The sequence below is a fragment of the Oncorhynchus tshawytscha genome, linkage group LG04 (assembly GCF_018296145.1).
Source record: "Oncorhynchus tshawytscha isolate Ot180627B linkage group LG04, Otsh_v2.0, whole genome shotgun sequence".
NCBI lineage: Eukaryota > Metazoa > Chordata > Actinopteri > Salmoniformes > Salmonidae > Oncorhynchus > Oncorhynchus tshawytscha.
In genome coordinates this window covers 75,517,232-75,541,288 of record NC_056432.1, presented here as the reverse complement: position 1 = coordinate 75,541,288, position 24,057 = coordinate 75,517,232, and the positions used below count along the sequence as shown (strand labels likewise).

At 43.9% G+C, this 24,057-nt stretch overlaps 1 protein-coding gene across 2 annotated transcripts; it reads right to left on the bottom strand.

Moving 5' to 3' along the window:
• Positions 1-1,580: 1,580 nt before the first annotated feature.
• LOC112237323 (hepatocyte nuclear factor 6) lies at positions 1,581-8,431 on the bottom strand. Of its 2 annotated transcripts, none has more exons than XM_024405911.2 (2): positions 6,901-8,431; positions 1,581-3,209 (listed from the first exon to the last, which is right to left on the bottom strand). In XM_024405911.2, exons 1-2 carry the CDS (start codon positions 8,042-8,044, stop codon positions 2,833-2,835), a joined length of 1,521 nt encoding a protein of 506 aa, XP_024261679.2. In that variant the 5' UTR covers positions 8,045-8,431; the 3' UTR covers positions 1,581-2,832. The 2 variants fall into 2 exon arrangements, with proteins under 2 accessions (XP_024261679.2, XP_024261680.2); XM_024405912.2 differs by having other exon boundaries at positions 6,916-8,431.
• Positions 8,432-24,057: the final 15,626 nt, after the last annotated feature.

Genomic DNA, 24,057 nt, shown 5'->3' with positions numbered 1-24,057 from the left:
TAAACATACTTTAAAGTACTACTTTAAAGTTGTGTTTTGGGTATCTGTACTTTACCTTACTATTTATATTTTTGACAACTTCTACTTTTACATCAATACATTCCTAAAGAAAATAATGTACTTTTTACCTCAATATCTTCCCTGACACCCACATGTACTCATTACATTTTGAATGCTTATCAGGACAGGAAAATGGTTCAATTCCCGCACTTATAATGAGCATATCCCCGGTCATCCCTACCCCCTCTGATTTAGTGGACTCATAAAACACACATGCTTTGTTTGTAAATGATGTCTGAGTGTTGCAGTGTGCCCCTGGCTATCTGTAAATGATGTCTGAGTGTTGGTGTGTGCCCCTGGCTATCTGTAAATGATGTCTGAGTGTTGCAGTGTGCCCCTGGCTATCTGTAAATGATGTCTGAGTGTTGCAGTGTGCCCCTGGCTAAATGATGTCTGAGTGTTGGTGTGTGCCCCTGGCTATCTGTAAATGATGTCTGAGTGTTGCAGTGTGCCCCTGGCTATCTGTAAATGATGTCTGAGTGTTGCAGTGTGCCCCTGGCTATCTGTAAATGATGTCTGAGTGTTGGTGTGTGCCCCTGGCTATCTGTAAATGATGTCTGAGTGTTGCAGTGTGCCCCTGGCTATCTGTAAATGATGTCTGAGTGTTGCAGTGTGCCCCTGGCTATCTGTAAATGATGTCTGAGTGTTGCAGTGTGCCCCTGGCTATCTGTAAATGATGTCTGAGTGTTGCAGTGTGCCCCTGGCTATCTGTAAATGATGTCTGAGTGTTGCAGTGTGCCCCTGGCTATCTGTAAATGATGTCTGAGTGTTGCAGTGTGCCCCTGGCTATCTGTAAATGATGTCTGAGTGTTGCAGTGTGCCCCTGGCTATCTGTAAATGATGTCTGAGTGTTGCAGTGTGCCCCTGGCTATCTGTAAATGATGTCTGAGTGTTGCAGTGTGCCCCTGGCTATCTGTAAATGATGTCTGAGTGTTGCAGTGTGCCCCTGGCTATCTGTAAATGATGTCTGAGTGTTGCAGTGTGCCCCTGGCTATCTGTAAATGATGTCTGAGTGTTGCAGTGTGCCCCTGGCTATCTGTAAATGATGTCTGAGTGTTGCAGTGTGCCCCTGGCTATCTGTAAATGATGTCTGAGTGTTGCAGTGTGCCCCTGGCTATCTGTAAATGATGTCTGAGTGTTGCAGTGTGCCCCTGGCTATCTGTAAATGATGTCTGAGTGTTGCAGTGTGCCCCTGGCTATCTGTAAATGATGTCTGAGTGTTGCAGTGTGCCCCTGGCTATCTGTAAATGATGTCTGAGTGTTGCAGTGTGCCCCTGGCTATCTGTAAATGATGTCTGAGTGTTGCAGTGTGCCCCTGGCTATCTAAATAAAAAAATTAAAAAAGGAAATGATGCCGTCCGGTTTGCTTAATATTTGAATTTGAAATTATTTCTACTTTCAATTTCACATATTTTAGCAATTATATTTACTTTTTATACTTAAGTATATTTAAAACCAAATATTTGTAGACTTTTACTCAAGTAGTATTTTACTGGGTGACTTTTCATTTTTACTCGTCCTTTTCTATGAAGGTATCTTTACTTTTTTAAAGCATGATAATTGGGAACTTTTTCCACCACTAAGAAATTGAGATAGAAGAAGATAGGAGAGATGGAGAGATAGGAGGAGAGGAGAGTGTTAACAGTCACACTCAGGTCTTTAAAAATACTCTTTACAACATCAGCTACAAAATATAAGACATTATTCTTTGGTCGTACTTCTTGCTGTGATTCTGTCAAAGTGATTTGGTATTATAACTGCATACAGTCTAGGCTACCTGCCCTGGAGTGGAGAAAGCTTTGGTTTTCATTTTTACTGTTTCAACAGTGCAGGAAGAAAGCACTACGGAATGGGTCAGGGGTTATGGGTCATGGTTAGCAGCTCCTACTGGGGCGATTTCCCCCCTCCCCTGTCTACTCTTCCAGTGAAGGAGGTAGAAGTCCCCCCTAATCACTGATCCCGGGTCAGAAACAATATTTATTTAATCCTTCTAATGGTTACTGATAGGATTGGGGGCAAGGTCATCTGAACCTAGATCCGTTTATGGCAGCTTTTACCTGGAGTGTCTGGGGTTTACTGACGGACAGAAAACTGTGACCAATCAAATGTCTGTTTGTCCTGATGGACAGAAACTCTGAGCAATCCAAACGGCTGCTGAACATTCCAGTGGCACCTGTAAGATTCCTCCTCAAAGCTGATTGACCCATCCCACAGGATCTCCGTCCACTGGTCAGAACCCACACAGCTGATAGGCTGATTAAACGTCCATCCAGAGGCCCTCCTTCAAACCGACCAGTCAGATCAAAGATAAGGATAGTGGGCAGGAGGTATTAAAGCTGTGAGATCAGTGATTGGGTAGAATGCCAAAACAGAGTTTTTAAAGCAGGTCAAAACAAGTCTTTGGTTTGTTTTTTCTTTGGACACTATAAATAGCAGTGTTATAGTACAGGCTTTAAGGTCAAAACGCTGTTTATAGGTATTTTCCTTAGTTTCTCCTGGTTTCTACATTGTAAAGCTTTTCCACCGAGGTTGAGTCTGTCAGTCTGTCTCCCCATACACAGTAAAAATCTTGACTGCTTCAAACTAGAAAAAAATAAGTCTCCACGCTAACTAAAAACTTCTAACACCATATCTAATATAAAATGTAGTCAACTCAACACTTGATTACCTGAGATGACATAATTCTAAATTGTAAGTCAGCGTGGCAACTTATTTTTTCCAAGTTAAATCAACTCAAAACTGTGCCCGCTCTCCCCCTCCAGTCCCTCCTCCTCAGGCTTTGCTGCAGGTGGAGACGGAGGAATTAGCGGAGTGGGTGGAGCCTCCGTTGTCGTCGAGCCACTTGTCGAGGCTGCGTCGGCGTGCGTTCATGAAGAAATTTGAGACGGTGGTCAGCTCCAGGCCCAGCTGCTGGCTGATGGTGATCTGAAGCTCCTTGGACGGACGCTTGTTCTCCTTGAAGATGGCGTGGAGGGTCCTTCTCTGTACGTCGGTAAACACCAGCCGAGGCTTCTTGGAGTGGCCACCATTACCGCTGTGGTTGCTGGCGCTGTGGTTTCCGCCGCTGCTACCACCGCTGCTGCCACCGCTGCTGCCACGGTCACCACCAACTTTACAGTGGCCATGGTCCTGCTCCTTGCGCTTACACGCTAAGGATGGGAGAGAAAGAGATATGTTATAACAAACTACATCATAACAACATTAACACAGTATACAACACTGTATAACAACAATAGGCTACAGCACACAAGCATCTATACCGTGGAATATAACGCACACACACACACGGGTAGCCTCATAATAACCTCCACCGGAGCTCACAACTGAAAACAATTGCCGCTGACCGTGGTGCTGAAGCACACGGTAAGTAAGGCCTCTCTCTGCATATCGAGACTTTACCGATAGAGGGCAGTAGTGAGCTGTCAAACAGCTGTAGCAGCGCTGATTTCGACCAAAAGCCATTCATTCTACTTAGCTGGAGGACATCGGTTTGACAGTCACTGTCCCAGATATATTATTTAATATAGATCTTAGACCATCTTTTCTTAGACTAAGGGTATTTCACTACCACTACCAAGCAAGATGGATCTGCATGCCAGGTGCGTGTTGTTGATAAGTGATATTCGAGTCTATGAAATGAACAATTCACAGAAAGGTCTGTGTGTGTTCTGTGATAGCAGCAGTATTAGCCTAGTTAGGTAGAGACACCCCTAGATAACCATTAACAGAGAGCTACCGCTCCGTGTGGAGTTGAGTTGGCATCATATCTTCTCTGTTTGTGTGTGTGTGTGTGTGTGTGTGTGTGTGTGTGTGTGTGTGTGTGTGTGTGTGTGTGTGTGTGTGTGTGTGTGAAGCTCTATCCTATCTGCTGCGCTATAAATCAACGTGCTGAAGGCCACAGTGACACCCCAGCAGCCACCGCGCGGAGCAGACAGACAGGTAGTCGGACAGGTTGGGAGCTTTCCCAGGCTCGTTATCACCCTGGTCCCACGCACACACACACACACACACACACACACACACACACACACACACACACACACACACACACACACACACACACACACACACACTCTCACACACACACACAGCTCTGCCCGTCTGACAATCATTAAGCAGATAACTCCACACTGAGGTAGCCTATGACGTGACTACACACACTCGTGTACCAGCAGCAGCGGTGTGTGTGTTGTGTAAATTTAAAAAAATATATATGAATAGCCCCTTTTCCGAATCCAAGAGCCGATTCACTCAGTTTGACAATTATTTTTAATTAGGCCTATTCCAAATATGTTCAATAACATGCTATTTGGGGGAGGCAGGTGGCCTATTGTTTAGAGCGTTGGACTACCAACCGAACGGCTGCATGATCGAATCCCCGAGCTGACAAGTAAAAAAATCTGACGTTCTGCCCCTGAACAAGGCAGTTAACCCACTGCTAGGCCATCATTGAAAATAAGAATTTGTTCTTTAACTGACTTGCCTAGTTAAATATAGAAAAACACAAACTTCCCAAACAGGAATATAATAGGCTTAAAGGTGAACGAATTTCTAACGAACAAAATGATAATGTCAGAATCAACGCGTGAGATAAATGATCGACAGGTGCAATGTCAGGCCTTAACTTTTACAATGGCTTTAAGAAAACACATTTTTCTGTATTTGCTGCAAAATGAATATAAGCCTGATTAATTGATGAGTGTGAGAGGGAGTGTATAGGTCTAGAATGTACAAGAAGCTTTTAGGGAATTATTTAGGGAACTATACACGCAACTTCTCAACAACATCGTGCCAAAAGCAGAGGACCACAACGGAAATGCGTTTTTGCTGCATTATGCTCGATTATTTTAAACCCACTTCACATGTAATGCGTTGCATTTCCAATTCGTGAAAAAAAACTATCAATTCAATATTAAATAGGTTAATGATATGAGTAGGTCTAGTCTACCGGCAGGCATAGGCCTCGGTGACACGAGAAAACCGCCAGGCATACATGATGTAACATGGGGAAATGGAATAAGCCACATTTCAATAATCAATATCAATCTTCTTTTTAGTTCTTAGTAGGCCGATCACACACACATTTCACCCGAGAACCGATCGATATATGTTCGGGTACGGGCTTCCTTTTCCTGTTTACAGACATTTCCAGAATCTGAAACGTTATTAATACTAGGTGAGGTATTTCACAACGAAGCCTTTATGATTCAGGTCGAAGTTATATAAAGTAATATGTATATACTTTCATTAGGGAGAAATAAAATATATATGCGCATGGATGCAATAGCTATGTATATTATGGTTGAGGTTTTATGGAAGTGAAATTAGGCTAAAATAGAATGAAGAGGGAGACACTGCCAAAATAATCTCCCCACTCAAAAATTCAACACAATAAGCCTAATGAAAAATATGTTATTTTACTTTTTACTTTTATAAACGCATGTCAGGGCTAAATAGAACAGCACAGGCGTACTGCCTAACATTCATGAATTCACTGAAAACAATTCCGGGAAATGTATATTTTTTCTGTCCTAAGTGATAATGTTTTCCCTTAGCTCACGAGATGGAAGGGATTATTGGTTCTAATTCTAATGGATCAATACAAATGTGTTTGGCGTGCGTCAACAGATTTATAATAAGTAATACCCTGATTTTGAATAACCTGCATCGAAAGATCAAGAGTTTCGTTTGGACTGCAACATGTTTATTCGTCTATTTAAGTGACATGGTATATATATGGTTATATATACTGTTAATGACACACACAAACACACGCTGCAAATAATCAATGGCGATTTAACACACTTTCAGCAGCGTACCGCCTCACACTTTTCACAAGCCAAAAACCCATCCGCCTCAGCGCGTCATTGATTAGACATAAAGCAATTCCTTTGTATGCTGGCGACTGCGTGGCTCCGTGTGTGTGTCCGCTAGAACGGTTCAGGCGGATTGACTCGGGTCCTCGGGGACAAATTAATAGAGAGCTATCTATCAGTTAATTACCACAAACCCAGAGTCAACCCCGCGTCACGCCTCCTAACGAGTTTAGCTCCAAAACAAAAACACACTCACTGAAACACAATAAGTGCGTCAACGCAGCCAAAGACACAGCTTCCATAAGCTTTCCTCAAGATTTAAAATAATGGTCATATTGATCCTGGAAAATCTTATATTATATTGTTATTCTGTTATACTATTTTCCGCAGATGTTCCATCCCTCAGCCATGAAATGCACAGCTTGAGGATGTTACTACATGTGCTGGCAGCAAATTAATATTTTCATGATGTAAAAATATTTTTTAGAACTTGATTCTTATTCTCTCGCGAGTGGACACTGTTTACATGGACTCGCGTGGACTCTGTTGGGAACAACAAAAAGCTGATGAGTTGGGCAAAATAATCTCATTCTGGTCCCAGATCACCTTACCAACACATACACACACACACACACACACACACACACACACACACACACACACACACACACACACACACACACACACACACACACACACACACACACACACACAAACACCCTCCACCCCCACCCCACACACACATGCACACGCGCGCGTGAATAGACACATGGGCCCTTATCTTATAGAATGGAAAAAGCCAAGAGACAGAGATTACAACAAAGACAATGATGAATTCAACTGCAGGGAATTCCAGAGGGAGGTTTCAGTTCTGTCATACCACTGGCTACTCCAATGTCAGATTCAAGACAGCTGCAGACAATAGGCCTACTGTTACAATGACGAGCACCAAACAATCTTAAATACCCCTATGGATAAAGAGTAAAGGGAGAGAGAAAGAGAAATAAAAGGAAGTAGGTATTACCGAGGGTTCGCTCACCTGCGAGCCTGAGCGCGCTCATGCGTGTGAACTCAGGCTCCTGCAGCCACTTCCACATCCTGCGGAAGGTCTCCCGGCCGGACTTGAGCTTGGACCAGGGCTTGGGGTTCCGGAGCAGGTCTGACAGTGTTCCCTGGGACCGACACAACACCCTCTGGGCGAAGATAGCCTGGGGGATGGAGTAACGCTTCAGCTCTGTGGTGATCCTCTGCGCTACTTCTTTGGTGTTTACTTCTTCCATTTGACCCGTCGAATTGCCGTCGGTACCGCCACCACCACCAATCCCGTGGACTTGAACCCCGGGCCCTGAGGCGTGGCTCTGGGTGTTGTTGTCCCGGGGGTTCCCGTGGCCCAGGACGTGCCCCGAGGCTCCGAGGTGGGCATGAGGGTGGTGGTGATGGAGGGCGTTTATATGGAGCATGTTCCCCGAGGAGGTGAGGTGCTGTTCTGCGTGTCTGGCCAGCATGGTGGGGTGATGAGCCTCGAACCCACCGGGAGTCAACTGCATCTTCTCCCCCGGCATGGAGGCTGAGACCCCGGGGTGGGCATAGGGAGGCAGGCCGGCCTGGGAGCTGTGTAGGCCGGCCAGGCCAGAGCCAGACAGTGGGGAGAGGCTCTGTCCCATCCCAGGGGCGTCTTTGTGGTGGTATGGGGAGTAGAGGTTGTTGATCGGCGCCAGCCCCCTTTCGTCCCTCATAAACGTAAAGCTGCCGGTGACATTACCAGGGAGTCGCTGATGATGATTATGAGGATGATGAGGATGGTGGTGGTGTGGATGATGATGATGATGGTGATGATGAGAGAACTTGTCTGCTACAGTGGAGATGGGGGGTAGGGGAGGCTGGAGAGGTGTGAGGGTGGTGTAGGTGCTTGCGCTCATTCCAGGGGGGGTCTCGCACATACTCATGGCGGGGTGCAGGTGATGACCGGGGTGCCCAGTGTTGTGTCCGTGGTGGGAGTGGTATTCTCCCCCGTCTAGCAGGCTCGTCATGCCCATGGAGCGGTGCGACAGCCCTCGGCCCCCACCCGGGCGGGGGTGTGGGCTGTGGCCGACTAGCAGCTCTCCTGGACCGGCCACAGACTCATGGCTCAGGTCGCCGAGGCTCTCCATGGACAGTTGCGCGTTCATAATGCTTGGCGACCATCTATGTGACCTGGGAGAGGGATGGATGTCCACAGAACAGTCCAGAGTCCTCACGGCGGGAAAGTTCCCTCCCAGTCTGTTGGTTTGTTATGGTGGTTTGTTCTGTCTCCTGAATCCTAGTTGATGGACGTTTTTTCTATCCTTTTTATGGCTGGTGTTTTCTTCCTCTTGTCTTTGTTGATTCTTTTCTTTCCTCCGATTATATATTTTTCTTTCCCTTTTAGACTCGTTTTATTGATATTACATTTTATTTTTTGCTTCCTCCGGGTTGTGTCTCGAGCCCCCCCGCCTGTCCTTGCGCTCCGCTCGGGTCCTGCGCCATCTCTCTCTCCGTGGCTTTTCTCGTGCTGCTCTGTTTCTCCACACCTCCGTTTCACCGCTGCCGATCCCGAACATACACACATGCGCACGGGCGACCTTCCATCCCCTCACACACACACACACACACACACACACACACACACACACACACACACACACACACACAAACACACTGCTCTGACGTCAGTTATTAGTATTAAGATACCTGCTGGTTATTAACCCCCCCCCTCTCACACACCCATTGGAATAAAATAATTGAATCACAAATTAATTAATATTATTTACTAGGTTATAATTTACACGTTCAATGGAGCCTATTGAGCCTATTGTATTTCAACACAAATAAAAACCTATTGATCCAATATTGTTCTGGAGCCTCCTTAACATGTCATGCAGAACAAATGAAGTGTACTTCCGGGTTCATTCTCCACTCGTCAATGAGGTGCGCGCGCGTGTGCGTGTGTGATTAGACCATGACAGTGTGCATGCAGTATTCAAAACCTTGTTTTCACACACGTGTCCTTCATAATCACCACCTATCTTGAACCAAATGTCATCATGCTGTTTCTCTATTTTTATATAATAAAGCTAAAAGTCCCCTAATAGAGGATTATTGTAGCAATCTTTCAACTCCAGTCCGAATGAAAACCATTCCATACGTCGGTTTGAAGTAACAAATGAAGCTGTACTTCTCTCTCTTTAGAAATAAAAAGATGAACAGATGTGTCTATTGTTAAACCATTAAGATTAACGAACCGGCCGGCAGTGCATGGGAGTGTGTGGGTGTGTGTAGGCTAAGTGTGTCCACGCGTGCCCCCATCGATACGCGGAGTGTGTGTATGTGTGTGTGTTGTGTGTGTGTGTGTGTGTGTGTGTGTGTGTGTGTGTGTGTGTGTGTGTGTGTGTGTGTGTGTGTGTGTGTGTGTGTGTGTGTGTGTGTGTGTGTGTGTGTGTATGTGTGTGTGTGTGTGTGTGTGTGTGTGTGTGTGTGTGTGTGTGTGTGTGTGTGTATGAACTTGATCACAGTGAAGAAAAGTATTCATTCATGAATAAGCCTATGATTACATAAACATAACACCTCTCATGATAATAATACTTACTAATGTTAGTACTTAATTGAGAAACAATTGAATGACAAATATTGAATGACAAATATGTTTTATTGCGTCATTTTATTTCCTTCACCCATTGAGTAGGCCCACATCATTACAATACAATTTCAAACATCGTAAGTTTCCTAAATTGGCTACACAATGGATGAACTTCAAATGACTTGTGTGTGTTGGGAGGGGGTGGGGGTTCGAGGCGTCCTTTTCACGCGGTCAGGCAGGCGACAGCTTGCTGCGGCCAGTGGCCAGCCCGGGCCACATGTCAAAGGTGACGCTTCAAGACTCCTCATGTTAACAGCTGCTCTTGCAGATTAACTTCACACACACACACACACACACACACACACACACACACACACACACACACACACACACACACACACACACACACACACACACACACACACACACACACACACACACACACACACCGCGGCATCTGTCAGGGTCAAGAACAACAGGACACCGTTCAGTTGAACAAGTTAAAGAAGAGAAACGTAAAAGTTAAATGGTCTCTAATAGGAAGTCAACGTCAGTGGCGTGTGGGGACTTGACGTTTGCCCAGAACAACGAGATGCTTTCCAACGGTATGGACATAATAAAGGACTGGGCAGAGATTCGACATAGGCCTATTGATAACTTACAAACAAAACGTGCAGCCTAGGCCTAATAACAAAATAGTTAATGACAACAAAGTAAATAAAATGTGTTAACATTTAAAAAGTAATACATTTAAAATTAAATATGTTATCAATTTGCTAAATTAATTGACATAACATTTGTGAGGCAAATAATAATCAATCATCACGAATAACAGATTGCTCTTATCAGACAAACAGACAAACATATTATAGTCTATATCAGGCCAAATAAGAAGAGAAAGATTCACGTTTCAGCAGCCACATCTGCACACATTCTCATGCTGATCGATATTTTTCCCTCCAGCAACATGCAAAAGGGCGGTGTGCGCGTGTATGTGTTTGAGTGTCATAGTGTTGAGGCCTATTCACGCGTCAAAGCCGCAGTGTGTGTCGTGTCCCTGTAGAGAATGGTCTGTGGTTATTATAGCAAGTATTTGATGAATGTAGAAACAGAGAGAGAGAAATATATATATAACCTATTCACATAAACACTGCTTTTCATAAAACGTGTGTCAACTAACTAAGAAGTCAACTGACATAACAAAACCTTTCAGCTCAAAAGAAAACTCCTTCCCTCACCGTAACTGCAGCAACATACAGTAGATAGGCTATGACATGTCTGGCCGTTTTAATTATGGCCATGTAGCTTACAAATGACTGTCCCGCAACAACGTCGTTGAAAACATATTGTCATATTGTAAACGATAGGCCTATACCTCAGATCTGCAGCAGCCACCTCCACAATAGCATGTATCGTAATATTCAACAGAACATCACGATGCTCTTGGCTTGGTTACCAGGCATTCCTACGTAGTTGAATAGTCAGAAGCAGAGCATTTATTTAGATAAAATAAAGCAAAGCGGAAACACCCTCACCCATTGGGTCGGTTGGTCAGGCTGCACTGTGGAGAGTGTCTGTATTAATTATTAATTATCCACAGACTGCTGTTGTATTCTGTTGACTCTGGGTCATATTCACAGTCATATATATCCTACAGTCGGCATTAGGTTATAGTGTTGAATCCAATAACCTTTGTTGCATATACAATTATTAATACAGTAGGCCCATGCCTCTCCTCTCTCTATGTGAATGATGATGAGGATGGTAACAGAGTATGTTTATGGAGCAAAGGTTAGGCCTACTACAAATATCCTAACCTGAATAGTGACTATTTGGTTGTAGCCTTCAGTGCATAGCGTCCAACATTCCATGGTTTTACGGTGGCCGTTACTAAAGTGCAGCATAACATTATTATCGTTCATTTCATATGCTGTGGTTTATAGTGGAGACAGAGGCACATGGATCGATCATCTCAGCTATACAGAGATGGGTTATTAACGCTCATAACGACACTATTAGAATTCCCAAACCAGATTTAGGCAAAAGCGACCGTCTAGACACTATATTTCTAGACAAGACTAATATAATTGAAGTCCATACTTACAGTGGCCTGAATTGAATTAAGCGTGGTCAATATGCCTGTTCACATGATTATATGTAGGCCGGCACTATTAATATCTACCTATTTCTTATTGCTAAATATTGTGCATAGACTATGCTAACCAATTCAATAATATTTGATTTCAGACCGAGGTTTTAAATGATATAGTATAGGATATTAATAGCGTAATACCAAACGTTTTATTGATTGCTAAAGGCTGTATAGCAACTGAAAATAAAATGAGAATCTTAGGCGCTGTTTTTTTCAATATTTTTTACGTCTTACTTCCTCGAATAAAAACAACGTTTACTATTCGTTTAATTTAAAGTTCAAATATGAATGGTCAATCTGCAAACATGTCTCGAATCAGCAACCTCATGGAGTAAGACTATGGCATTCTTCAGTAAACTTCTAGAACTCGCAAGAACGAATTCACTTTACTGACACTTTAAAAGGAATACATGTATTGTAATAAAACCCGTTCTTTAGGCCTACTTCTTGTAGGCTGTAGAAAAATGAGCTATATGCCTTTATACCTTTATACTTTCACACCTAATTTGTTTTATAAAAAAACGAAAGAATTTAAAAGGATGCTCTTTCTGAGCAGTAGGCTACACACAACAGGACATTCGTCTGAGCGGCACGGTAACTAACACAACCTTCACTTATTATAATTATTGGGATTTATGATATTAAATATATAGCATTTGTAATCATTTATATCCCTGGCCAACTGGCATAAATCTGTAGTGTAATGATATGCTGCAGTCGACTCCATTGTAAGAAATGCAGTGATTGACTTCGAACGAAAATAAACTGTCCAAATTATTTTTCAATAGCCTATTGGTAATTAGGCCTACACTATAACATATTCCCCTGTAGCCTTATCATAAGGTAATCGTCTTAATTCTCCCCATGTCCTAGATTCTTATATCAATTTATATGTCTTTGAAGCATTAGAGCCTTACACAAGTTGTTAAAAGCTGTCTCTAAGTGGTTATAATGACCATACGTCATCTGATGGTTGCTGTAATGTTCGTACGGGCACATTAAACATATTTATTTGAGGAGCGAGAGCTGCAAATATTGAGAGCAGATTAGTGACGGCACTAGGGTCACTATCTGAAATGTTTGGATTTGATTGCTTGTATCTACGGCCCTGTTGAAACGACAGATTATTCCGGGCCATTTGGTTTTCGACATCATGGGATATTCTCGTGTCTTCGCCTCGGAATTAATTGTCCTAATATATTCATAGCATATTGTGATAAAGCAGGCTAGGCCTAGGCTATAACGATTGATGGAGGGAACACATGTTTATGGATAAAGAGTGACATGCAGGCCAGGCGTATATCCAACTGTCTCAACGTCTGAATATTCTTCAACCAAAACAACTTTGTTAAGAATCGCAGACAGGTTGTCTTAACAATGTCATGGTGTGGTGGAAATCATTATCATCACCATCATCATCTTATCCACGAGAAAACACTGATTAGGTTGTCTCGCTGTCAACACATTTTTCTGCAATACCAAATTATAACATTGTAATATATATATTATATTTAAATGAAATAGAAAAGATAAAATATACAAAATAAGGAGCAGGGTGGTTTACCTAGAGGTTATGTTATGTTCATCGAGAGATGAATGAGACATTTCATAAGGTGGTATGCCAATATTTCTCCATCTGAAATGGTTTCGAATCATTCAGGTGGTATAGCCTACTATGTGGTGGTATAGCCTACTATGTGGTGGTATAGCCTACTATGTGGTGGCATAGCCTACTATGTGGTGGTATAGCCTACTATGTGGTGGTATAGCCTACTATGTTATTGCATTCATGTCTGGCAAAACAAAATAGTTTAGGAAAAAGGGTTAGATTTTTTGTCATTTTCAGGGAGCACTGAATATACCCAGGATAAATGGAACTATACAAAGCAGCAGGAACAACAAAAACACACAATTTGACGTTTGGAGACGAAACATACTCTGAAATTTGACATTTGGAGAATGTGGACGAACGTCTAATTCTGCAGTGAGACTGTGATAACTTGTTGCAGCACCAGACCTTTTGCCAATAAACGTATTTAAAAATAAATATTATTTCGTGTAAAAGTTGGCTTTTGCAATGGTCTTCTAAAACCCCAGTCAATAGACTACATTTACATTACAAAAAATGAAGAAGATAGTTGGATCATTTGTGGTAAGCAGTAAAAGTGCGCGTGTGTGTAAGGGTAGGGCCAAAGGCACTGAGCAGAACATCTGCAATGTGTGCTCGCCTTTTGCGATGACAACTATACTTACTACAGTTACTAGAGTTAAAATATCAATTTATATAAATCTAGTTTACATTTGTAACACAATCCTTCATATTAATGTTGGGTTAAAATGTGTTGTCATTGAAGTCTAATGCCCCTAGCTCTTTTAACCCTGAATGTAGATATCAACTGGTGCATGAGTGCCAAACCTAACAATAAACTGGTAATAACATAATGAAATAGGTCCAAACAGACTCTGACTAAACAATGTCTGACACACACACACACACACACCCCTGGCTGTCATCTCCTACCACAACATGAATCTGATGCCCTCATGCATCTTTTACGAGCCTCCCAGTTTACACACATTTTCCTGTCAAACCCCCCAGATACACACCACATCTGAACACACCCCAGATACACATCCCATCAGAACACACCACAGTGTTGCAGCAGAATACACCCCATCTGAACACGCCACATCTGAACACACCACAGCAGAACATACACATAGACACACAGGTTTCTCCATCATGGTCCAGTTCAGTTCAGACATACTAAGAAATGCAGACGGAATGCCATGAATAGCGGACATGATTCCTACATGTCTGAAAGTCATGTCTATTCTAGACAGTATATTTCTATAGCTGAACGTTCCACGCTGAGCCCAACTGAACATGACACACAGGTATGATGAACACTGTAGCTCCACATCGGTTTAATAGCTAGTCATTCAACAAGAGTTGGAGTGTCTCGCTCTCTCCCGTGTTGCGGTGCAGGCAGGTCAAGCTGCCCTCGTGCGTCCTGTAGAAACAGCCCAGGGCGTGCCTCCATTTCAACCTCAAACTCTCCGGTTCCTGGTCGGCGGAATAAAACCTGCCCTTTCCCTCTGCCTGTCAGTCCGTCCCGTGTGCTCCTCGTGCGGTTCCCGCCTGTCTCTGCCCGTGCTTTTAATGCTCCTCGCGCATTTGACTAGCAGCCCGGTTATGGATCGGCCCGGGCAGAGAGGGAATCAGTATGCAGTATGCAAATTACTTCAGTTTCAATCGAAAGGTTCGATCCGTGGTGGAGGGCACGTGGAAGTGGGGGTCGGTCAGCCCTCACAGCACGTGAGCCACATCTCAGCTGGACCCTGAAATATTTTATTTGAATGATCCGCAGTTTTAACCAAAACATGGTTTATTATTGGTGACGTTAGAAACAGATTGAGAACCAAATATTTGCAACACAAGGGTATTTAAAGAGAGATCTAGTGTATGTTGATCTGGATCCTTGTCATGATCGATATCCATGCTATTGTGAAGGACAAGGTTATGGTACATTCGTAGCCTATCAACAAATCTTCCTTATATAATTAACATTCAAACAATGAATGGGCATTTAGGCCCAGGCCTATAGGGGTTTTCTTATAAATATAACCAGTCATAGAAAGCAATTAACCTTTGCTGAAATGGGCTCAGACAATTCTAACGGATTTATAAAAGTAGAAGGCCTATAATCTATAGTGCAATTTCTAACATATCAGAGAATACAAAACCCTTCACATATTTTTTTTAAATGAAGAAACATAAAAATTGTACAGAAACAACACAGATAAATAAATTATAGATACAGTAGCCTATATTATACTGTGGGCCTATAAATCATATATTTTATATGAACACGTTTTATTTTATTCTTGCTGTCTTGAAGAAGATGATACAGTGGGGCAAAAAAACATTTAGTCAGCCTCCAATTGTGCAAGTTCTCCCACTTAAAAAGATGAGAGAGGCCTGTAATTTTGATCATAGGTACACTTCAACTATGACAGACAAAATGAGAAGAAAAAAATCCAGAAAATCACATTGTAGGATTTTTTATGAATTTATTTGCAAATTATGGTGGAAAATAAGTATTTGGTCACCTACAAACAAGCAAGATTTCTGGCTCTCACGGACCTGTAACTTCTTCTTTCAGAGGCTCCTCTGTCTTCCACTCGTTACCTGTATTAATGGCACCTGTTTGAACTTGTTATCAGTATAAAAGACACCTGTCCACAACCTCAAACAGTCACACTCCAAACTCCACTATGGCCAAGACCAAAGAGCTGTCAAAGGACACCAGAAACAAAATTGTAGACCTGCACCAGGCTGGGAAGACTGAATCTGCAATAGGTAAGCAGCTTGGTTTGAAGAAATCAACTGTGGGAGCAATTATTAGGAAATGGAAGACATACAAGACCACTGATAATCTCCCTCGATCTGGGGCTCCACGCAAGATCTCACCCCGTGGGGTCAAAATGATCACAAAACCACATGGGGGGACCTAGTGAATGACCTGCAGAGATCTGGGACCAAAGTAACAAAGCCTACCATCAGTAACACACTACGCCGCCAGGGACTCAAATCCTGCAGTGCCAGACGTGTCCCCCTGCTTAAGCCAGTACATGTCCAGGCCCATCTGAAGTTTGCTAGAGAGCATTTGGATGATCCAGAAGAAGATTGTGAGAATGTCATATGGTCAGATGAAACCAAAGTAGAACTTTTTGGTAAAAACTCAACTCGTCGTGTTTGGAGGACAAAGAATGCTGAGTTGCAGCCAAAGAACACCATACCTACTTTGAAGCATGGTGGTGGAAACATCATGCTTTGGGGCTGTTTTTCTGCAAAGGGACCAGGACGACTGATCCATGTAAAGGAAAGAATGAATGGGGCCATGTATCGTGAGATTTTGAGTGAAAACCTCCTTCCATCAGCAAGGGCATTGAAGATGAAATGTGAATGGGTCTTTCAGCATAACAATGATCCCAAACACACCGCCCGGGCAACGAAGGAGTGGCTTCGTAAGAAGCATTTCAAGGTCCTGGAGTGGCCTAGCCAGTCTCCAGATCTCAACCCCATAGAAAATCTTTGGAGGGAGTTGAAAGTCTGTGTTGCCCAGCAACAGACCCAAAACATCACTGCTCTAGATGAGATCTGCATGGAGGAATGGGCCAAAATACCAGCAACAGTGTGTGAAAACCTTGTGAAGACTTACAGAAAACATTTGACCTCTGTCATTGCCAACAAAGGGTATATAACAAAGTACTGAGATAAACTTTTGTTATTGATCAAATACTTATTTTCCACCATAATTTGCAAATAAATTCATTAAAAATCCTACAATGTGATTTTCTGGATTTTATTTTCTAATTTTGTCTGTCATAGTCGAAGTGTACCTATGATGAAAATTACAGACCTCTCTCATCTTTTTAAGTGGGAGAACTTGCATAATTGGTGGCTGACTAAATACTTTTTTGCCCCACTGTATATGTAATGCTGTTGATATCAATGTGTTTTAAAAGTGAGAAGCAGATATAGAGATTTTATTAGATCATGTTTCAAAACATCTGAATATCAGTCAGCTAATATGACAACAACCTAGTTGTAGTTGATTGACAGGAGAGGAAAAGAGGAGAGAAGAGAAGAGAGAAGAGGGGAGAGAAGACAGAAGAGGAGGAGAGAAGAGGGGGAGAGGAGAGAAGGAGAGAAGACAAGAGGGGGAGAGAAGAGGAGGAGAGAAGATGGGAGAGAAGACAGAATAGGGGGAGAGAGAGAAGAAGAGAGAGAGAAGACAGAAGAGGGGGAGAGAAGAGAAGGAGAGGAGAGAAGGAGAGAAGACAGAAGAGGGGGAGAGAAGAGAAGGAGAGAAGAAAAGGAGAGAAGACAGAAGAGGGGGAGAGAAGAGAAGGAGAGAAGAGAAGGAGAGAAGACAGAAGAGGGGGAGAGAAAAGAGGAGAGGTGAGGGTATGGTAGAGAATAGATGAAAGTAGAGAAGAGGAGAGAAGCAGAGAAGACAGAAGAGGGGGAGAGAAGAGAGGAGAGGTGAGGGTATGGTATGGTGGAGAACAGATGAAAGTAGAGAAGAGGAGAGAAGCAGAGAAGACAGAAGAGGGGGAGAGAAGAGAGGAGAGGTGAGGGTATGGTATGGTGGAGAACAGATGAAAGTAGAGAAGAGGAGAGAAGCAGAGAAGACAGAAGAGGGGGAGAGAAGAGAGGAGAGGTGAGGGTATGGTGGAGAACAGATGAAAGTAGAGAAGAGGAAAGGATAGAAGAGAAGGGTAGAGGAAAGGAAGGGAGGAGAAGAGAGGAGGATAGGAGAGAGAGAGAATGAGAGTTGAGTGTGTGTGTTGACTGGTAGGGCTGGTGTATGGGACACATGGGACATACCCCATCTGTCTGGGTTAGGGTTTGGCCAGCTGAGAGGGTGAGGGGTCAGGGTTAGAGGTCGGGCTCAGGGGTTAGAGTCCTCTGGACAAACCATTGGTGGAGGGCCCCTAATATTAACAGTCATATTCAATCAAAACAGCCAGGCGGTTTTCCTGGTCCAGTAATGATATCAGTAGGTGAACACGTTTTGCAACATGGGGCCGTCTGATTTGTATTATTCAATATGAGAGAGTGTGTTGTGCATGTACAGGTGTGGGTGTGTGTTTGTGCATGTTTAGATGTGTGTGTGTGTAGATAAATGTGTGTGTGTGTGTGTGTGTGTGTGTGTGGCTGTATGTAAGTGTGTGTGCCGATACAGGGGGTCAGTGCTTGCAGGTAGGGGGAACAGGGATTAGTAGGAAGAGGTTTTAGCGAGGACACCACTAGTGTCTGTTAACAGGGGATTACAATGGTGCCATGACACCTATCTGCTTTTACAGGATTACCTGACACACACACACACAATATCACACACACATACACAATATCACACACACAGACACACACATGTTAATGTCTTAATACCTGGAGTGGCAGGTGTGTATGTGTGTTTGTATGTGTCGATTTAATATAATACGTGGAATGGTTCCATAAAGCCAGTGATTAGTAATTGCAACAGATAACACCTTCTTAATGTGCAGCCACGCTGTGGTCATTGCTGTCATAAATTACAGCTGTGTGTGTGTATGTGTGTGTGTGTAGAGGGGGTGGTGTAGGAAGCAGATCTGTATGTGCATTCTGAAGAGGTTCAACCATGTTTATATAGCGCACACGCACACACACACACACGCACACACACACACACACACACACACACACACACACACACACACACACACACACACACACACACACACACACACACACACACACACACACACACACACACACACACACACACACACACACTCACTCTTGAGTATGTAGTGGTAAATCTAATTCAGGTTATGTGTAGGGATGTTCCACTGGAGGGATGGACAGACAGACATTGAGAGGGAAGGAGAGAGAGAGAGAGAGAGAGAGAGAGAGGGAGAGGCAGTGAGGAAGAGGGATGGAGAGACTGAGAATGACAGGAAGAAAGAGAGAGAGACAGAGGGAGGTAAGGAAATGGGGATGAAGAAAGGGAGAGGGAGACTGAGTATTGGTCAGGATGAATAATAGAGGCTACAGTAATCACATCACAGAGAGGAGAGGATAAGTGTCTGTCTCACTCCCAGAAAACAGACCCTCTTTCTCCCTACCCCTCCCTCCATCCCATCTATCCCTCCACCTCTAACCATCTCTCTCTCTCAGTCCCTCCTCCCTTTCTCCCTACCCCTCCCTCCATCCCATCTATCCCTCCACCTCTAACCAGCTCTCCCTCCCTCTCTCTCAGTCCCTCCTCCCTTTCTCCCTACCCGTCCCTCCATCCCATCTATCCCTCCACCTCTAACCAGCTCTCCCTCCCTCTCTCTCAGTCCCTCCTCCCTTTCTCCCTACCCCTCCCTCCATCCCATCTCTCCCTCCCTCTCTCTCAGTCCCTCCTCCCTTTCTCCCTACCCCTCCCTCCATCCCATCTACCCCTCCACCTCTAACCAGCGCTCCCTCCCTCTCTCTCAGTCCCTCCTCCCTTTCTCCCTACCCCTCCCTCCATCCCATCTACCCCTCCACCTCTAACCAGCTCTCCCTCCCTCTCTCTCAGTCCCTCCTCCCTTTCTCCCTACCCCTCCCTCCATCCCATCTACCCCTCCACCTCTAACCAGCTCTCCCTCCCTCTCTCTCAGTCCCTCCTCCCTTTCTCCCTACCCCTCCCTCCATCCCATCTATCCCTCCACCTCTAACCATCTCTCCCTCTCTGTCTCTCCTCCCTTTCTCCCTACCCCTCCCTCCATCCCATCTATCCCTCCACCTCTAACCATCTCTCCCTCCCTCTCTCTCTGTCTCTCCTCCCTTTCTCCCTACCCCTCCCTCCATCCCATCTATCCCTCCACCTCTAACCATCTCTCCCTCCCTCTCTCTCTGTCTCTCCTCCCTTTCTCCCTACCCCTCCCTCCATCCCATCTATCCCTCCACCTCTAACCAGCTCTCCCTCCCTCTCTCTCAGTCCCTCCCTCCACACTGGGAGGGATAAAGGTAGGAGGCAGAGGATGCTGATCTGACTTCTGGACAGCGCTAAAGGACCCAAAGCTTCTGCACATGTGCAGGATTCTCTACTTGACCTGTGGTCTCTGCTCTACTCATAGAGAACCTCCCTTCACATTTCTCACTGTCAATCATGAATGATAATTCTTCAACTTTTACTGGCGAAAAGCCCATGCAGCCTCTGTGTACCAACCGTTTGATCTCAATCAGTTTCATGGGGATACGCATTCAGATTTTCTTGAGCTATAAAGTGTTGTTTCGAAGTAGCCTACAGTGTTGTTTTGACCAACATTATCGATGACTTCTTCGTCCTCAATTTGGGGAAACAGGAGCCTCAAAAATGCTCTGTTATGAAAATATATATTTTTGCTCCATTAAGCAATCCAACAAATGTGGGCCGCCATCGTGTCTATTTAAAATCGTCTCACTCATTGATTGAGACAGGTCTCTGTCATTATGACATACTTTGTGGTGGACACCCACCTGTGTAGATCAATGAAAGAAGACGTGAAATAGACAAGATGTCTGCAAAAATCTTTGGGTAAATCACATTATCTGGTGTAACAATCTGTAGCTACAGTTCTTTGCACTTGTGTCTCTACACCTGAGACACACATGGACACACTGACTTGTACTACACTGTTCATAAAAAAATATTGTATGTTACTTTTACTATATAAAACTGTTGTTGAATACCCAGTTCTCTTGAGTTAGTATTAAATAGTGCACACTCCTGTATTCTAGATATCCAAAGAATGTTGGTTTATTTGTCAATCTGAATGTCTAGCATCTGTGTGATGCTACAGAGCCATGTACAGCTTATATAAATATCTTCTGTGAATCAATAAGGGTTGACAAATTTTGAAGATTGATATAAAATATCCATATTTATTTTATGGTGGTTCTACATCAGAGCTCTCCAACCCTGTTCCTGGAGAGCTACTGTCCTATAGGTTTTTACTCCAACCCTAATCTAGCACACCTGATTCTAATAATTAGCTGGTTGATAAACTGAACCAGGTTAGTTACAACTGGGGTTGGAGCAAAAACCCATAGGAGGGTGGCTGTCCAGGGACATGGTTGGAGACTCCTGTTCTACATAGTCGTAGGTCAGGGTTTCCCAAACTCTGGCCTGCCTGCCACTCTATGCCTCCTGGACGCTGACCTTGTTTATGATCTTTTGCCTGTCCACGACCATTCTCTTGCCTGCCCCTTGGATTATAATAAATATCAGAGACTCAAACCATCTGCCTCCCGTGTCTGCATCTGGGTCTCACCCTGTGCCCTTATACTATCCACCTGTAACCCCATAACACAAACCATATAAACACTAGCCCTTATACTATCCACCTGTAACCCCATAACAAATCAAATCAAATCAAATTGATTTATATAGCCCTTCGTACATCAGCTGATATCTCAAAGTGCTGTACAGAAACCAGAAGGCCAAAACCTAGGAAGGCCAAAACCTAGGAAGAAACCTAGAGAGGAACCAGGCTATGTGGGGTGGCCAGTCCTCTTCTGGCTGTGCCGGGTGGAGATTATAACAGAACATGGCCAAGATGTTCAAATGTTCATAAATGACCAGCATGGTCGTATAATAATAAGGCAGAACAGTTGAAACTGGAGCAGCAGCACGGTCAGGTGGACTGGGGACAGCAAGGAGTCATCATTTCAGGTAGTCCTGAGGCATGGTCCTAGGGCTCAGGTCCTCCGAGAGAGAGAAAGAAAGAGGGAAAGAGAGAATTAGAGAGAGCACACTTAAATTCACACAGGACACCGAATAGGACAGGAGAAGTACTCCAGATATAACAAACTGACCCTAGACCCCCGACACATAAACTACTGCAGCATAAATACTGGAGGCTGAGACAGGAGGGGTCAGGAGACACTGTGGCCCCATCCGAGGACACCCCCGGACAGGGCCAAACAGGAAGGATATAACCCCACCCACTTTGCCAAAGCACAGCCCTCACACCACTAGAGGGACATCTTCAACCACCAACTTACCATCCTGAGACAAGGCTGAGTATAGCCCACAAAGATCTCCGCCACGGCACAACCCAAGGGGGGCAACCCAGACAGGAAGATCACATCAGTGACTCAACCCACTCAGGTGACGCACCCCTCCCAGGGACGGTATGAAAGAGCCCCAGTAAGCCAGTGACTCAGCCCCTGTAATAGGGTTAGAGGCAGAGAATCCCAGTGGAAAGAGGGGAACCGGCCAGACAGAGACACCAAGGGCGGTTCGTTGCTCCAGAGCCTTTCCGTTCACCCTCCCACTCCTGGGCCAGACTACACTCAATCCTATGACCCACTCAAGAGATGAGTCTTCAGTAAAGACTTAAAGGTTGAGACCGAGTTTGCATCTCTGACATGGGTAGGCAGACTGTTCCATAAAAATGGAGCTCTATAGGAGAAAGCCCTGCCTCCAGCTGTTTGCTTAGAAATTCTAGGGACAATTAGGAGGCCTGCGTCTTGTGACCGTAGCATACGTGTAGGTATGTACGGCAGGACCAAATCAGAGAGATAGGTAGGAGCAAGCCCATGTAATGCTTTGTAGGTTAGCAGTAAAACCTTGAAATCAGCCCTTGCTTTGACAGGAAGCCAGTGTAGAGAGGCTAGCACTGGAGTAATATGATCAAATGTTTTGGTTCTAGTCAGGATTCTAGCAGCCGTATTTAGCACTAACTGAAGTTTATTTGGTGCTTTATCCGGGAAAGTAGAGCATTGCAGTAGTCTAACCTAGAAGTGACAAAAGCATGGATTAATTTTTCTGCATCATTTTTGGACAGAAAGTTTCTGATTTTTGCAATGTAACGTAGATGGAAAAAAGCTGTCCTTGAAATGGTCTTGATATGTTCTTCAAAAGAGAGATCAGGGTCCAGAGTAACGCCGAGGTCCTTCACAGTTTTATTTGAGACGACTGTACAACCATTAAGATTAATTGTCAGATTCAACAGAAGATCTCTTTGTTTCTTGGGACCTAGAACAAGCATCTCTGTTTTTTCAGAGTTTAAAAGTAGAAAGTTTGCAGCCATCCACTTCCTTATGTCTGAAACACATGCTTCTAGAGAGGGCAATTTTGGGGCTTCACCATGTTTCATTGAAATGTACAGCTGTGTGTCATCCGCATAGCAGTGAAAGTTAACATTATGTTTTTGAATGACATCCCCAAGAGGTAAAATATATAGTGAAAACAATAGTGGTCCTAAAACGGAACCTTGAGGAACACCGAAATGTACAGTTGATTTGTCAGAGGACAAACCATTCACAGAGACAAACTGATATATTTCCGACAGATAAGATCTAAACCAGGCCAGAACTTGTCCGTGTAGACCAATTTGGGTTTCCAATCTCTCCAAAAGAATGTGGTGATTGATGGTATCAAAAGCAGCACTAAGGTCTAGGAGCACGAGGACAGATGCAGAGCCTCGGTCTGATGCCATTAAAAGGTAATTTACCACCTTCACAAGTGCAGTCTCAGTGCTATGTTGGGTTCTAAAACCAGACTGAAGCATTTCGTATACATTGTTTGTCTTCAGGAAGGCAGTGAGTTGCTACGCAACAGCCTTTTCTAAAATTTTGAGAGGAATGGAAGATTCGATATAGGCCGATAGTTTTTTATATTTTCTGGGTCAAGGTTTGGCTTTTTCAAGAGAGGCTTTATTACTGCCACTTTTAGTAAGTTTGGTAGACATCCGGTGGTTAGAGAGCCGTTTATTATGTTCAACATAGGAGGGCCAAGCACAGGAAGCAGCTCTTTCAGTAGTTTAGTTGGAATAGGGTCCAGTATGCAGCTGGACCCTATAACACAAACCATATAAACACTACCCCATTCATACCATACAGTACTTACTGTAAATTGAACTACCTT